Raw genomic sequence first — 18,312 nt, 5'->3', positions numbered from 1 at the left:
AAAAAAAAAAAAAAAAAAAAAAAAAAAAAAAAAAAAAAAAAAAAAACTAAAAAATCCATGCAGCCACCTCCTTTCACATGTGAACACCACATAAAGATGCAGCTCCAGTTTTGACAACATTGCCATAATCAGGAGAAGAAAATGAGAAATACAGCTTTTCTTCTAGGAGAGCTGCTTCTAAACATGAGAGATGACTAAAGGTATTCTGGGACTCACAGAAATCGGAAGATAAAATGGGAAAAGTAGAAAGAAAAGGAATCTAGGATGGCTTGCTCTTTCCTACTTTTGTCAGGCATTAATAGGAAGGTAGATAAATACAAATAAGAACTTTCCTCTACAACAAGAGAACTCTTTTATTTGACCTCCATAAATTATACGGTAGGTAAGTACTGACTCCATAAAGCATATAGAAAGTACCTGGGATAAAAGGGTGCTTTCCCTTTTTAAAAAAAGTCCTTCATTTCCTTAAATCATTAGCAATAACTTTCCCTAAAATTGTCTTCTATTTTCACGAGGTATTATATACATGAAACCAGAAATTCTAAAACTTTTCTATTTGCCTGATTTGGTCTGCAGTCTAATTTATAAGACAACTTTATCTTGGTTTATAATATTATAGGTACAGCAACAGCAATGTATCTGAAGACTCAGGGTCTAAAAGTCCCAACTCTTGACCACTAAGTCTTCAAATTTCTGTACTGTGTGCACATGCGGTGGGTGAATTACAGAAGACTGAGCTGTCTGGATGACCCCCTGAACCTGTACTTGCTCTCCAGGAAGAGGTACAGTTGTCACTAGTGCAGATCCTCTTAATGACAACAGAACAAATACGAATTCAGTTAACAAAATATACATTGTACCTATGCATGTAAGATAGCTGAGTTCTTAACACTGGAAACACATTTCAGAGCTGATTATATTGAATTGCATCATTAACCAAACATTAGGTACCTTCTATTTACCAGAGGCTGAACTAGGGACTGAGAGTACAAACTAACTATAACAACCAGAGTAAGAGTTATAATAGAGGAAAATTACAAAGCACTGTACTGTGGGAGCAAAGAAAGGGTGTTATTTCATCTGGGTTTTGAATGATTAACAATTACTTGAGGGCTATGTATGGAGGGGCAGGAGTTAGGGGACTGGAAGGTATTTTAGGCAGACGAACTGACTGTGCAAACACATGGAGAATCTTTAGCACATGCTATTTTGAAGAGATGTGGCTGAAAACTAACCAAGAAACCAAGAGTCAAAAAGTGAGTAAAACACCAACTTTGGACAGCATCTTGAAAGAAAAATAAAATATTTCGAGCAAATGATTGAATCATGAAATTATAATTTATTTCTGTTGAAATCAGATGCGGTTTCATGGAAATACCACGATAAAATGCTAAACTAAGAAAAGTCCACTCATCATCCCTCAAGGCTCATCTCAGGTTCTACCTCTTCCAAAAAGCTTTCTCAAATATTTCCAGTTAACAGAGATCTCATGCCTTCCTCTGGACTACTCTGGTCCATACCATTCCTCTTGGACTTAAATCACAAAATAAAATCCTGGACTACTTCTCAGGCCCTGAAAGTAAGCTTCCTGCCTCCTTCCCTGTTCTCTTTCTTCACTTTGGGCTCCAAGAATACTGCTTTCCCTGTTCCCCCGACCCTTTTTTATTCTCTAAGAATATTGCTTTCCCTGTTCCCTTGTGTTCTTTGGGACTGAGTTTCACTTCTTCCCAGGCTGAAGTGAAGTGGCACAATCTCGACTCACTGCAACCTCCGCCCCTGGGTTCAAGCTATTCTCCTACCTCAGCCTCCAGAGTAGCCCGGATTACAGGCATGCGCCACCACGCCCGGCTAATTTTTGTATTTTTAGTAGAGACGGGGTTTCCCCATGTTGGCCAGGCTGGTCTCGAACTCCTGACCTCAGGTGATCCACCCGCCTCGGCCTCCCAAAGTGCCAGGATTACAGGCGTGAGCCACCACACCCAGCCTCCCTGTTCCCTTTCTTCTTTCACTGAAAGTTCTTTTCTTCTTCCCAAGACTAGATGAAACAAACTCCAGTCTCATCATCCCTCAAAATGCCTAGGGTCATGAAATTCTGTATAAAATGTATCCAGCCACTAAGAACTGTAAACTCCATTTGTAGCACAAACAACGCCATTCAACTCCCCTCGTACTAACTGACCAAATTCTTGACAAGTGGCTTTTGTCAGGCCAAGGATGTGTCCCTAGAATGACCCCAGAACCCCCTTAAAACGCCTGCCTGAGAAAGTTCAATTCTACCAAAAGAATTTACTGTTTGTTCCAGAAAAACTTGACTACAGGCCCCTATCCTCACTTTTCTTACAGCATTTTAGAAAACTTGCTGTTACGAATCCTTTCTCTGTCCCGTCAGATGTAAATATTCTAAAACCTAGAAGTTCTTCTTTGGGCCTGTAAATGTAGTAACCAAGAAAGAAAAGATATGGTCCCTGTCTCCCAGTCTGTGGGAGAGTAGGAGCCTAACTTTGACAAGTGCCAATGAGCAAACAAGATGGCTAATCATAGTGACAATTCCTTCCCTCCCCCAAACATCTTATGTACTTTTCCTTCAGAACACCCCAATATTTAAAAAACTTTCCATCTGTTGTGTTTCAGTGGAGCTGAGCTCAGTTTATGTTGGAGTTTCTCTCCTATACTGCAGTAATCTGATAAAATCTGTCTTGCTGCCTTCAACAAATGTCCAGCTCTGTTCCTCTCTGACAGTACCCCAATATGGGCATACAGAAATTGAAGAATAAGAAGAGACAAAGAGCTGGGTGCAGGGGCTCATGCCTATAATCCCAGCACTTTAGGAGGACAAGGCAGGCAGATCCCTTGAGCCCAGGAGTTCAAGACCAGCCTGGGCAACATGGTAAAATGCAGTCCCTACAAAAAATGCAAAAATTAGCCAGGTTTGGCAGCGCACGCCTATAGTCACAGCTATGTGGGAGGCTAAGCTGGGAGGATTGCTTGAGCCCAGGAGGTGGAGGTTGTGGTGAGCTGCGATTGCACCACTGCACTCCAATTCTAGCCAAGGTGACAGAGTAAGAACTGTCTCAAAAAAAAAAAAAAGAACCCACAAGTCTTAAGAGTCTAGCTCTAGAGTTACCATTACACTTGGAAAACATTAACAAAACCGTCTCCCCACCTTTCAACAACTGAAGCCACTCAGCTAATGGAGAGAACATATGATAGGATTAATTTACAACTCTAAAAGGTAAGGGCCATCATTCCTCAAAGGTTTCTGGCAATTCATGTGATTTAATACAAGCTGTGGGTCTGGCAGGTGGAAAAGGAAAAGAGGCACCAGATTTTGATTTAGCTAGTAGTAGTAGTTCCTATCCCTTATTACTACGGTTCGCCTAACCTCACAAAATGCTCATTACTCACGGTCTCAAAGTCCTGATTCTCTTCCCAGCCCCACTCTCAAACCGGATAATCTAAATATTGAGAGACCTTTCAAAGGAGGAAAGGGAGGAGCTGGTCCCCAGTCTTTTTTGTGGGGGGGGGAGGGGGCAAGGTCTCACTCTGTCAACCAGCCTGGAGGGCTTTGGCACAATCTCAGCTCCCTGCAACCTCTGTCCCCTGGGTTCAAGCGATTCTCCTGCCTCAGCCTCCCGAGTGGCTGGGATGACAGGCGCCCGCCACCACAGCCGACTAATTTTTGTATTTTTAGTACACGTGGGCTTTCACCATGTTGGCCAGGCTGGTCTTCAACTCCAGGCCTCATGTGATCCACCCACCTCAGCCTCCGAAAGTGCTAGAATTACAGGTGTGAGCCACTGCACTCAGCCAGAACTTCATACTACTTCTCTGTCCACTGGTTCACTTATATTCTAAAGATTCTAGATTCTAAATTATCAGTCCAAAATCTAAAATAGAGCAAGAACAACTAAAAATAAACAGTAAACAGGCCAGGCGTGGTGGCTCACACCTGCAATCACTTTGGGAGGCCAAGGTGGGTGAATCACCTGAAGTCAGAAGTTCAAGACCAGCCTGGCCAACATGGTGAAACCCCGTCTCTAGTAAAATTACAAAAATTAGCCAGGCGTGGTGGCATGCGCCTGTAGTCCCAGCTACCCGAACCGCTGGAACCCAGGAGGTGGAGGTGGAAGTTGTAGTGAGCTGAGATCGCGCCACTGCACTCCAGCCTGAGCAACAGAGCGAGACACTGTCTCAAAAAAAAAAAAAAAAAAAGATCTCATTTAATATATATTAACACTGAACTACGTATCACAGTCGATAGCACTGTTAACTCATGCCTGAATGAAACTTATCTAACACATGTATTTCCTCCATAAGGCACATCACAGCCTTCTTGCACTTAGAACACAAGATAGCACTTTGTACTACACCTGGCAGTCATTTTTAAATAGCAAAATCACCAAAAAAAGGAGAAAAATGCAAAAAATGTAGTTATACTAACTAGACTGCAAAGAAGCCAATTGTTTATACTATGAGAGCTGATGCAAGAAGAAACAGCGTCACCTTGTTTGACTTCAGCTAGGAATACAGGGAATGACTCAAATTTTTTGCCACTTGGCACATGTCCATGAATAACCGCAAAAGTACCATGAGTATTGTTTTTCGAGGTAGAATTTTATCAAGTAGGCAAATTTGCAAATACAGAATCTGTGAATAATAGGAACCAGTTCCATCTACTCAGGAAGCAAAGGCAGGAGGATCACTGGAGGGCACGAGTCTGAGGCTAAAGAAATATGATCATGCCACTGCACTCCAGCTTAGGCAACAGAATAATACTCGGTTTCCAAAAAAAAAAAAGGGCCAGTTGCAGTGGCTCATGCATGCCAGCACTGCACTTTGGGAGGCTGAGATGGGTGGATTATTTGAGCTTAGGAGTTTGAGACCAGCCTGGGCAACACTGCAAAACCCCATCTCTACAAAAAAATACAAAAAAATTAGCCAGATGTGATGGCACACACTTGTGGTCCCTGCTACTTGGGGAGCTGAGGTGGGAGAACTGCTTCAACACAGGGGGTCAAGGCTGCAGTGAGCTATGTTCATGCTACTGCATACCAGTCTGGGTGACACAATGAGACTCTATCTCACAAAAAAAAAAAAAAAACAAAAAGATTGGCTATAAAAGTTAATTTTTATTCCTCATCTTATTTGACCTATCAGCCACATTTTACACAGCTGACCATCACTCATGCTGATTTCCAAGATTTGAGTTACTCTTGATTTTCCTCCTACCTCACTGACAATCCCTCTTCAATCTCCCCAAACTCCAAATGCTAAGGAAGCCCAGATCCATTGACTCATCTCTACAATACTTACCCTTCAGTCATCCCATCTAGTCACATGACTTTGATCACACTACACCCACGTTAAAGAGACATCGTTCCACAGTTCTTGGATGCTCTATTTTTCTCTCTGTCCTTTCCTTTGTTCTCTGTTTTCACTGTGGGTAATTTCTACTGACCTATCTTCAAGTTCACTGATTCTTTTCTTAGCTGTGTCAAGTCTACTATAAACACGTACTTCACCTGTGTCACCATTTTTTTTTTTAGACAAGGCCTCACTCTGACACCTAGGCTGGAGTGCAATGGTGCGATGTTGGCTCACTGCAACCTCTGCCCACTGGGCTCAAGCAATCCTCCCACTTCAGCCTCCTGAGTAGCTGGGACCACATGGTGTGCACCACCATGCCTGGCTTGTTTTGTTTTGTAATTTTAGTAGAAATGGAGGCTTGCCATGTTGCCCAGGCTGGTCTTGAACTCTTGAGCTCAAGCAATCTGCCTGCCTCGGCCTCCTAAAGTGCTGGGATTACAAGCGTGAGCCACCACACCATTTTTTTTTTTTTTTTTTTTTTTTTTTTTTTTNAATGAAAAATAAATTATCGTTCATACTTTCCTGAATATTCTGGACAAGGCTTGCATTTTGGTCATTATTTTTTATTTATTTATTTTTTTTTTTGAGACGGAGTCTCGCTCTGTCTCCCAGGCTGGAGTGCAGTGGCCGGATCTCAGCTCACTGCAAGCTCCGCCTCCTGGGTTTACGCCATTCTCCTGCCTCAGCCTCCGAGTAGCTGGGACTACAGGCGCCCGCCACCACGCCCGGCTAGTTTTTTTGTATTTTTAGTAGAGACGGGGTTTCACCATGTTAGCCAGGATGGTCTCGATCTCCTGACCTCGTGATCCGCCCGCCTCGGCCTCCCAAAGTGCTGGGATTACAGGCTTGAGCCACCGCGCCCGGCCCCGACCATTTTTATTTCTGACATTTCCATTTGACTTTTTCATATAGTTTCCAACCCTCTGCTGAAATTCCCCAGCTGTCCATGCATGTTTTCCACCTTTCCCACTGGAGCCTTTAACATATTATCCATTGTTATTTGAAATTCACTCTCTGATAGTTCCAAGCTGGGTTATTATCCTGAGTCTGGTTCTGTTTATTGTTTTGTTTTTTGACAGTGAGTTTTTTGTGTGCTTTTGGTATGTGTTTTGTAATTTTTGCCTGAATGATAGACATCATGGGTAAGACAGTACAGACTAAAGTAAATAGTATTTATCTTCAGAAATGGGAAAACAAGAGGGTACACCTCTTCACTAGGGGGTGTGTGTGTAGGTGTAGGGAAGGGGTTGAGTCATCTATTCAACAATTGAGCTGGGTTTGGATTTTGTTGTTGTTTGAATTACCTTAAGAGTACTACCAGCTTCAAATTCCTCTAGCGTGACTTTCTGCTTAGGGTGGGGCTGGTATGTCAGAGGGTTTTTCTCATTGTTTTTGCCACATACTCAGCCTTAGGCTTCATCTGTGCTTCTGCCCCAAAGAGGCTCTCTCCATATTCTTGTCCCTCCCCCAGGGGTAGATTGCTATTGCTTGACTTGACAGCAGCAACAGGGAGGTTCTCTGTTGTCCTGGTCCAGTCTCAGTCTCAGGGAGGCTCTATGTCCCTTGGTTACAGGGGTTGGGGCTTTCTCCCAGTGGCAGAAAAACTCTAACAGTCTAAGCCCTTAACAGTTTCCTGCCATTTCCTCAGGGTTTGTGGGTTTTCTTTTTCTTTTAACTTTTCCCAGACACAATGGAAAACAGGGTTTATCCCCTTTCTCCTAGTGGCTTAAAGATTTTTTTTCCAAAGGAAAAAAAGGTCCAAGTAGGCCTATACCACCTCCCAAGGCATTCTCTGGTCTTCCTTGTGTCCCCAGCCCCATTTTTCTCCTAAGCAACTGTTGGAGGTCCTCGGAGAAAAACCTACAAGAGGGTACGAACTGTCTTTGTGTCTGTAGCTCCCAAGGATTCTACATGCTCACGCTTGCCTACGCTTGGACTTTAGCAATTCGTTAATTTTCCTGCTAGTATGCAGCCCTGCTTTCTTAATGTGCTCTGCCACAGGTGAGCCACGCCCACACCCCACCTCTATGAGTTTGTTATTATTTTATAGAAGATACAACATATTTTTGTTTTAGGGTAAGAGTAACATTCTTTCCAGCTTTCTACATCCTAGGGGGAGTCTGGAAATCATTCCATGATTATAAATACCACCTATATAGCCACAGCTCCTAAATTTAGATTTCTAGTCTGGACCTCTCTCTTGGACCCCAGACTCATGTTTCTAGCTGCCTACTGGATAAATCTACTTGGATGGTCTGCCCAACAGATTTTAGGGTGGCTCCCATGATCTGCAGCTCCTGGTGTTTGGGACTTTGTCTAAACCTCTCCCCTTGAGAGTGGGAGTGACTTGTGACTTGCTTCTAACCAACCTTATTAGGCAAAGATGATGGGATGTCATGTTTTATCACAAGGAAATGGGATGTCATTCCTTTGATTATATTATGTATAAGACTCTGTCTTGCTAGCAGCCTTGCTCTCACTCTCCTGCTGGACTTGAAGCAGGCTGCCATGCAGTGAACTGCATACAGAGAGGATCACATGGCAGGGAGTTACTGGTGGCCATTAGGAGCTATGGGCAGCCTCCAGCCAAGAACCAACCAAAAAACTGAAGCACTCAGTCCTATAGCCACAATGAAACGAATTCTGCCAACAAACTAAGTGAGCTTGGAAGTAGATTCTTCTCTAGTCTAGCCTCCTGCTAAGAATTCAGCCCTAGCCAATGCCTCAATTGCAGTTTGATGTGAGACCCCAAAGCAAAGAACCCACTTAAGATATGCCTGACCCCACAAAAACTGTGAGATAATAAATGTGTGTTGTTTTAAGCTATTAGCTTTGTGGTGATTTGTTCTGCAGCACAGAAAACCAACACAGATACTAGTACAGACATAACATGCCTAAAAACCAAATTCCTGATTGCCAACATTCCCCCAAAAAGAAAACGGAAAACATCCTCCAGTGTTGTCAATAAATGGCAATTATATATATACATGTGTGTGCGCATATATATATATATATATATATATATTTATTTTTTTTTTTTGAGACAGGGTGGGTCTACACTATGTTGCCCAGGCTGGTCTGGAACTCCTGGGCTCAAGCAGTCCTCCCACCTGAGCCTCTCAAGCAGATGGGATTACACGCGTGCACTACCATGCCCAGCTCAAGTAATTTCATTCTTACAGTTGCTCAAACCAAAACTGTGACATCAATCTTGGCTCCTTCCTTTATTTAAAACTCCACATCCAATCCAAAAGCAAATACTATTGGCTTTACAACCAATATATATCCAGAATCTTAACTTTGTCTCATCACTACCACAGCTACCACATTGGTACAAGCCATTGTCATCTCCCATGTACATTACTGTAATGCTTTCTAACTGGTTTTCCTGTTTCTACTCCACAAAACAGTCTGAGGGATTCTTTTAAGATATGCCAGATAATGTTTCTACTCAAAACACTCTAAAGGTTCCCCATGTTACCCAGATTAAAACACAAAAATATTACAGTGGCATATGCCCTGCATTATCTGGCACTCTCCCCTCTTCGCACCCCAACCCTCTCTGCGTCATCCTCTATCAGTCTCTCTCCCAACACACTGGCCACCTCGGTGTTCCTTGACCGTATCAAGCACATATTAGTCTCACAGTTTTATTACTGTTGGTCCATATAATTGAACAGGTGTTTCCTCAGACATATGTCTCTGACTACCTTGTATAAAAAGAGAAGTCCCCTGTCCTCCACCACTAACTCCGTCTCTCTCCTATCCTGCTTTGTCTCCATGGCACATATTACCAACTGATATGCTTTGTTGCTTGTCTCTCCAAAATTAGAATATAAGTTCCAGGAGAGCTGAGACTTTTGTTCACTGCTATATCCCCAGTTTATACTGAATTATTGTAAAATACTGTTTCCTTTACGTAATTTTTTTTTTTTTTGAGACAGGATCACGCTCTGTTACCCAGCCTGGAGTGCAATGGTGCAATCACGGCTCACTGCAGCCTTGACCTCTAGGGTTCAAGTGGTCCTCTCACTTCTGCCTCCTGAGTAGTTAGAAATACAGACAAACGCCTCCACACCTGGCTAACTTTTTAAATTTTTTAGTAGAGACAGAGTCTCACTATGTTGCCCAGGCTGGTCTCAAACTCCTGGGCTCAAGTGATCCTCAGTATCCCAAAGTGCTGGGATTATAGGTGTCAGCCATCGTGGCCAGCCATTTTTTTTTTTTTTTTGAGACAGAGTCTCACTCTGTCACCCAGTCTGGAGTGCAGTGGTACGATCTCGGCTCACTGCAACCTCCCCGGTTCAAGCAGTTCTCTGCCTCTCGAGTAGCTGGGATTAAAGGTGCATGCTACCATGCCCAGCTGATTTTTGTATTTTTAGTAGAGATGGGGTTTTACCATTTGGGCCAGACTGATCCTGACCTCGTGATCTACCCGCCTCAGCCTCCCAAAGTGCTGGGATTACAGGCGTGAGGCACTGCGCCCGGCCTCCCAGCCATATTATTTTTAAAAATCACTATAAAATGATTTACTACCTAGAAATGTATTTATTTCACCTCACCGTAAATATGCTTCTGAGGAAATTTGGAGAAGAGTCACATCTAACCAAAATAACTGAAATATATATATAAGTAAGCCAACTGAATTAGAACATTTCTGTAAAGGGCTCTATTAACAGAAAAATAATCAAAGAAAGACTCCGCCTTATTTTTCTAGCACCATTTGGAGAAGACACTGCTATTCTTCACAGATATAGCCAAATAATGCAGAAGGATATATCAAGCTTAAAGGATTAACCCTTTGGGTCACTGGTTTTCAAACCTTTTGGTCACAAATCCTTTCAACATTCTTAAAACTTACTGAGGACCCCCCAGAATTATTTGAGTTATATTTATTAATACTTACGACAGGCCAGGCGTGGTGGCTCAAGCCTGTAATCCCAGCACTTTGGGAGGCCGAGACGGGCGGATCACGAGGTCAGGAGATCGAGACCATCCTGGCTATCATGGTGAAACCCCGTCTCTACTAAAAAATACAAAAAACTAGCCGGGCGAGGTGGCGGGCGCCTGTAGTCCCAGCTACTCGGGAGGCTGAGGCCGGAGAATGGCGTGAACCCAGGAGGCGGAGCTTGCAGTGAGCTGAGATCCAGCCACTGCACTCCAGCCTGGGCGACAGAGCGAGACTCCGTCTCAAAAACAAAACAAAACAAAACAAAACTTACTATATTTAAAATTAAATTTAAAAAAGTTAACAGTTCATTTCAAAATACAATACCAAATCCATTACATGTTACCATACCTATTTCCATTAATACAGTTTCAAAAAAAAATTAGTGAGAGAAATGGCATTGTTTTACATTTCCGCAAATTTCCTTAATATCTGGCTTAATAGAAAACAGCTGAAATCAGCCGGGTACAGTGGCTCATGCCTGTAATCCCAGCACTTTGGGAGGCCGAGGTGGGTGGATCACTTGAGGTCAGGAGTTCGAGACCAGCCTGGTCAACATGGTGAAACCCCATCTCTACTAAAAATACAAAAATTAGCTGGCCATGGTGGTGGGCACCTGTATTCCCAGCTACTCAGGAAGGTGAGGCAGGAGAATGACTTGAACCCAGGACGCAGAGGTTGCAATGAACCGAAATCACACCACTGCACTCCAGCCTGGACAACAGAGCAAGACTGTCTCAAAAAACAAACAAACAAACAAAAAAAGAAAAAGAAAACAGTTGAAATCTCTTCTGATTCAACATTATGTTATCATACATTGTTTTGGTTGAATTATATGAAGAAAATCCGCCCTCACATAGATATGCAATTAGAAAAGATATGTAGTGTTTTAATAGCCTTTTCATTTACTTGTATTCTTTGATACAACATCAAAACTCAGCAAGTTATAGTTTCTTAAAGGTTATTTGATATGTACAGTCTGAACTTTGTGTATTCTGTTAACATTAAAATCCATTAGTCTAATCTTGCACTTTAAATGGCTCTTACACTCATGCATTTTTTTTTTTTGGAGATAGGGTCTCACTGTGTCACCCAAGGCTGGAGTGCAGTGACATGGTTATAGCTCACTGCTGCCTTGAACTCCTGGGCTCAAACAATCCTCCTGCTTCAGCCAAGTAGCTGTTACTACAGGTGTTGTAGTGCCACCACACCCAGCTAATTTTTAAAACTTTTTTGGCCGGGCGCGGTGGCTCACGCCTGTAATCCCAGCACTTTGGGAGGCTGAGGTGGGTGGATCACCTGAGGTCAGGAGTAGTTTGAGACCAGCCTGACCAACATGGTGAAACCCTGTCTCTACCAAAAATACAAAAAATTAGCTGGGTGTGGTGGCAGGCACCTATAATCCCAGCTACTCAGAAGGCTGAGGCAGGAGAATCGCTTGAACCCGCGAGGCGGAGGTTGTAGTTACCCGAGACCGTGCCACTCCATTCCAGCCTAGGCGACAGAGCGAGACTCCATCTTGAAAAACAAAAACAAAGGAAACAACTCTAAATATGGTTAGGCCTCTTTATTCATGGGTTCTGCATCCATGAGTTTCACATCCGTGGAGTCAACCAACCACAGATCGAAAATATTCAGGAAAAAAAATTTCTCTATACCGAACATGTAGAGACTTTTTTTCTTGTCACACAATGTAACTATTGACATAGCATTTACATAGTATTACGTATTAAAAGTAATCTAGAAATGATTTAAAGTATACAGGAAAATATGTAGGTTATATACAAACACTATGCCATTTTCTATCAGGGGCTTTAAGCATCACAGATTTTGGTATCTGTGGGAGGTCCTGGAACCAATCTCCCACAGATACTGAGGGACGACTACATACTTAGTTTAAAAGAAAATAAAACCAAATGATCTTGACAAGATATTTAAAGGCCACCTTCTTTTCCTTTTCCTTCTTTTCCTATAACATTTTATACAGTCTTTTTTTGCTTGGTTTTCTACTGTATTTTTTATTTAATTTTATGATATGGAGTCTTGCTCTGTTGCCCAGGCTGGAGTGCAGTGGCATGGTCTGTGCTCACTGCAACCTCCACCTCCCAGGCTCAAGTGATTCTCCTACCTCAGCCTCCTGAGTAGCTGGAATTACAGGCAACCGCCACTGCGCCTGGCTAATTTTTGTATTTTTATTAGAGACAGGGTTTCACCACGTTGGTCAGGCTAGTCTCGAACTCCTGTCCTCATGATCCGCCCACCTTGGCCTCCCAAAGTGCCAGGATTACAGGCATGAGCCACTGCGCCTGGCCTTTCTTTTTTTTTTTTTAAACATTAATGCTGGGTGTGGTGGCTCACACTTGTAATCACAGCATTTTGGGAGGCCAAGGTGGGTGGAATACCTGAGATCAGGAGTTTGAGACCAGCCTGGCCAACATGGTAAAACCCCATCTCTACTAAAAATACAAAAAATAGCCAGGTATGGTGGCAGATGCCTGTAGTCCCAGCTACTTGGGAGGCTGAGGTAGGAGAACTGCTTGAATCCAGGAGGCAGAGGTTTCAGTAAGCCGAGATTGTGCCATTGCACTCCAGCCTGGGCAACTAGAACAAAAATCTGTCTCAAAAAATAAAAATAAAAAAATAAAAATAAATAAAAATAAAACACATTAATAATCAGTCTGAAACAAGAGATTAATCTGCATATAAAATATTCCTAACGAGCTCAGTATTTTGGCCGGTCCCTCCCTTACCTGTTGAGCAATATGAGAAATGTGAGCTCCCTGAACTGCTGAACCAGGTTGAGGTGCTGTCTCTGACGTGGTACTCTTGTGGGAATCTTCCATAATCAACTACAAGGGGGGAAAAAGTCAGTTAAAATTAAATATGATACAGAATATTTAAAGTATACTATAGAGTCATATAAAAATTGATCATTTGGTTGCCTCATTGGAAAAGAACTGGTAGCAATGGTATAGAGATAGAAAGGGGACTTTGCATATTCTTTAATTTTTTTGAATTTTGGTCCACAAAAACATGTTTAAATGTAATAAAAGGCACATATGAACGTAAATTAAGATGATTAAATTTTCAAATGTTATCCCATTGAAAAATGATTACACTCTTCCTGTCTATGGACACAAACATATCTGTCTCTAGGGAAGTTTCTAAGTGCACATACAGTTTTTTATATAGAGAATTTACTGAGTAAAAGTTGAACAAATAAATAAAACTATACCTAAGGAGGTTCTAAATAGGTTCTAGAAAACTTAGATAATCAACTTCAGGATATGTAGGCTGGGTAAGAATGAGAATAAATGAGCTATGAGAGATTAAATACAGCAAATAGGGAGAGAACCACTAACAAAGAAGCTGGTAAAAGATTTAGATAGAATTTAATGTTTTTTTTTTTTTTTTGAGACGGAGTCTCGCTCTGTCACCCAGGCTGGACTGCAGTGGCCGGATCTCAGCTCACTGCAAGCTCCGCCTCCCGGGTTCACGCCATTCTCCGGCCTCAGCCTCCCGAGTAGCTGGGACTACAGGCGCCCGCCACCTCGCCCGGCTAGTTTTTTGTATTTCTTAATAGAGACGGGGTTTCACCGTGTTAGCCAGGATGGTCTCGATCTCCTGACCTCGTGATCCGCCCGTCTCGGCCTCCCAAAGTGCTGGGATTACAGGCTTGAGCCACCGCGCCCGGCCAGAATTTAATGTTTTTAAAGGTTATCTGCAAAGGCAAAAAAAAAAAGAGAGGGTTAGCCAGCAAGCATATGAAAAGATGCTCAATATCACTAACTATTAAGGAAATGCACTGAAAACTACAATGAAATATCACCTCATACATACCCATTAGAATGGGTAATATCAAGACACAGAAAATACTAAGTGTTGGCAAGGATGTGGAGAAACTGGAACCCTTGTACACTACTGTGCTGGTGGGAATGTAAAGTGGTACAGCTATTATGGAAAATGCTATGGCAGTCCCTCAAACAAAAACAGAGCAATTTCACTTGTTGGCGTATATATCCAGAAGAATTGAAAGCGGGGTCTCAGAGTATTTGCACACCTATGTCCAGGGCAGCATTATTATTCACAATAGCCAAAAGGTGGAAGCAACCCAAATATTCATCAGTGGATTAATGGATAAATAAAATAGTGACTGTACATACAATGGAATATTGTTCAGCCTTAGGAAGAAACTCCTGTCACATGCTACAACATGGATGAACCTTGAGCATATTGTGCTAAGTGAAATAACCCGGTCATAAAAACACAAAAACTTTATGATTCCACTAATTTGACGTATCTAGAGTAGCAAACTCCATAGAAACAGGAAGTAGAATGGTGGCTATCAGGGACTAGGGGAAGGAGGAAATGGAGAGTCGCTGTTTAATGGGCATGAAAAAGTTCTGGGCTGGGTGTGGTGGCTCCAGGCCATAATCCTAGCACTTTGGAAGGCCAAGGCAGGTGGACTGCCTGAGCTGAGGAGTTCAAGACCAGCGTGGGCAACATGGTTTCTACTAAAATACAAATAAAATTAGCCAGGGGTGGTAGCGGGTGCCTGTGATCCCAGCTACTTGGGAGGCTAAGGCACAAGAATTGCTTGAACCTGGGAGGCGGAGGTTGCAGTGAGTGGGATTGTGCCACTGCAATCCAGCCTGAGTGACAGAGGGAGACTGTCTCAAAAAAAAAAAAAAGCTCTGGACATTGGTTGTACACACTATGAATGTACTTAACACTATAGAACTGTATGTTTCGAAATGGTTAATATGGCCAGGTGCGGAGACTCACGCCTGTCATCTCAGCACTTTGGAAGGCCGAGGTGGATGGATCACGAGGTCAAGAGATCAAGACCATCCTGGCCAACATGGTGAAACCTCGGCTGTACTAAAAATACAAAAATTAACTGGGCGTGGTGGTGTGCACCTGTAGTCCTAGCTAGTCGGGACGCTGAGGCAGAAGAATCGCTTGAATCCGGGAGGCAGAGGTTGCAGTGAGCCGAGATCGTACCACTGCACTCCAGCCTAGTGACAGAGCGAGACTCTGTCTCAAAAAAAAAAAAAAAGGTTAATATGGCCAGGTTTGGTGGCTCACGCCTATAATCCCAACACATTGGGAAACTGAGGCCCAAGAATCACATGAGCCCAGGAGAGACCAGACCTGGCAACATAGTAAGAACCTGTCTCTACAAAAAATAAAAAATTAGCTGGGCATGGTAGTATGCTCCTGTAGTCTCAGCTACTCAGGAGGCTGAGGCGAGAAGATTGCTTCAGCCCAGGAGTCAAGGTTGCAGTGAACTGAGATCACACTACCGCACTCCAGCTTTGTCTCAAAAAAAAAAGATGGTAAATTCTGTTACGTGTATTTTTCCACAATTAGAGAGAGAGGGCAACTAGGTAGCTGCCCCTTGGCTTCACTGAATTAGTAACTGTGGATTTAAGCCTACATATTTTCTTCTTCCTTTTTTCTAAGTCAGAAAACTTTTTTTTTTTTTTTTTTGAGACAGGGTCTTGCTCCACTGCCCAGGCTGGAGTGTAATGGTCCAATCTCAGCTCACTGCAGCCTTGACCTCCCAGGCTCAACCCATCCTTCCACCTCAGCCTCCTGAGGAGCTAGGACTACAGGTGCATACCACCATGCCTGATTAATTTTGGGGGGGTCTTTTCTGTACAGATGCGGTTTTGCCATGTTGCCCAGGCTGGTCTTGAATGCCTAGGCTCAAGTAATTACTGTCTGCCTTGGCCTCCCAAAGTGCTGGGATTACAGGTGTAAGCCACCATGCCCAGCCCAAATTCATTTTTAACAACTGAATTGAAGCTATTGTTTTTAGTCATTGGAAAAGGTATGAAATCGCTTCACACAGAAAGTAGTTTAAATTTTTTTCCCTCAAATACATCACTAGTCTTTTTCTTCTTACACGGAAAATACACAATAGAAAGAAAACAGGATGACAGATATTAATCACAATATTGTCTAATTTCTTGTAGTCTTCTATTTCCACAACTTTACTTAAAATCATAACCATATTACATGTACTACTTTGTATCCTCACATTTTGTATCCTGTTTTTATTTATCATACATATCTTCTAGGTTTTAAATAGAAACATATTTAAAGGCTACATAGGCCGGGCGGTGTGGCTCATCCCTGTGATCCCAGCACTTTGGGAGGCCGAGGTGGGCAGATCATCTGAGGTCAGGAGTTTGAGATCAGTCTGGCCAGCAGGGGGAAACCCCATCTCTACTAAAAATACAAAAAATTAGCTGGGTGTGGTGGCACATGTCTGTAATCCCAGCTACTCAACAGGAGAATCGCTTGAACCCAGGAGGCAGAGGATGCAGTAAGCTGGGATTGTGCCACTGCCCTCCAGCCTGGGCAACAGAGCCAGACTCCATCAAGAAAGGAAGGAAAGAAAGAAAGAAAGAAACAGACAGACAGACAGACAGACAGAAAGAAAGAAAGAAAGAAAGAAAGACTACATAATACAGCATCCAGGGAATGTGCATAAATTGTATTTTTTTTACCAAAACAATACTGTCATAAACATCTCTGGTGCATAAACCTTTTTCTGTAATTAAGATTTTTTTCTGTAGTTCCAAAAAAGAGAATTACTTAATGTAAGGGAATTATGTAGGAAATATTTAAAGTGTTCTGAATGAATACAGTTTATCAAAAGCACGTAAGGAAGCAATAGAAATAATTAATTTGATAGGCAAAAAATGTACATTGTTTCATATTTCTTTAATTCTCCATTAGTTGTGTGAGTTATCTGGTCATATCATTTGTCCATCCATTACCAGAGTCTTAGTGTTTTCCTCCTTCTTTTTTTTTTTTCTTTTTTTGAGACAGGGTGTTGCTCTGTGACCCTGGCTGGAGTGCAGTGGTGCGATTACAGCTCACTGCAGTCTCAATCTCCTGAGCTCAAGTGATCCTCACACCTCAGCCTCCCAAGCAGCTGGGACCACAGGCACATATCACCATATACGGCTAATTTTTAAAATTTTTTGTGGAGACAAGGTTTCGGCCTTGAACTCCTGAGCTCAAGCGATCCACCCACCTTGGCCTCCTAAAGTGCTGTGATTACAGGCATCAGTCACACTGGTCAATTCAGTGCTTTTTAATCTACACTAATACAAGGTAATCCCACAGACAAATATACAAACAGAAAAGACAAAATCAGGTACCTTCTGCATAATATCTCTACTAAAAATACCTTTTAAATACCCTACTTCAGAAAATATAAGAATACAGAGCAAAGAAGAAAAAAGAAGATGTAATCCTAAAGCACTGAAACTATAAAAGAGTTTTTATAATCTTGTTAATTACTAGAAATGATACTTTTGTTTTGATCTTGTTAATTACTAGAAATGATACCTTTGTTTTTTCCCTCCGTAACAATATCCTTAAGAATTCCTACTTCTCCATCTTGGACAATGTAGCAAGACCTCGTCTCCATAAAATTTTTTTTTTTAATTAGCAAGGTGTGGTGGCACATGCCTGTGGTCCCAGATCCTGCAGGAGGTGGGGGTGCTGGAGAGGGGGGCGCCCACTGATACTGGAGGATCACTTGAGCCCAGGAGGTTGAGGTTGCAGTGGGCCATGATCGTGCCACTAACATTCCAGCCTGGGTGACAGCAAGACCCTGTTTCAAAAAAGTAAGATACATTCCTACTTCTATAGAAACTAATATGATCAACAAAAAAACACACATAACAGTAAAAGCCACTATAATCAGCAAGTAACATTTTGGACAATAATTATAACCACCTTTCCTACAAAACAGATAACTAACAGGGTGCACACTTATAATTCCAGCTACTTAGGAGGCTAAGGCAGGAGGATTGCTTCAGCAACCCCCAGGAGTTTGAGACCAGCCTGGGGAACACAGCGAGAGCCCATCATCTCAAAAAAAAAAAAAAAAAAGATAACATATTTTCCATTATTGCATACATGAAGAATCAACATATCAAATAAAGCTTTTTCCAAAATAAAAACAACTTTAT

At 42.4% G+C, this 18,312-nt stretch overlaps 1 protein-coding gene across 1 annotated transcript in view; it reads right to left on the bottom strand.

Annotated features, from left to right (window-relative positions):
- ATF1 (activating transcription factor 1) overlaps positions 1 to 18,312 on the bottom strand; it is a 60,508-nt gene that overhangs the window by 29,773 nt on the left and 12,423 nt on the right. Inside the window, exon 2 of the mRNA XM_025403572.1 lies at positions 13,066 to 13,164. Coding sequence (XP_025259357.1) covers positions 13,066 to 13,158 — 93 coding nt within the window. The 5' untranslated portion in view covers positions 13,159 to 13,164. The remainder of the gene's footprint in view (positions 1 to 13,065; positions 13,165 to 18,312) is intronic.

The sequence above is a fragment of the Theropithecus gelada genome, chromosome 11 (assembly GCF_003255815.1).
Source record: "Theropithecus gelada isolate Dixy chromosome 11, Tgel_1.0, whole genome shotgun sequence".
Lineage (NCBI taxonomy): Eukaryota > Metazoa > Chordata > Mammalia > Primates > Cercopithecidae > Theropithecus > Theropithecus gelada.
The sequence above is the reverse complement of the archived record's forward strand: the minus strand, read 5'-3'. Positions and strand labels throughout refer to the sequence as shown.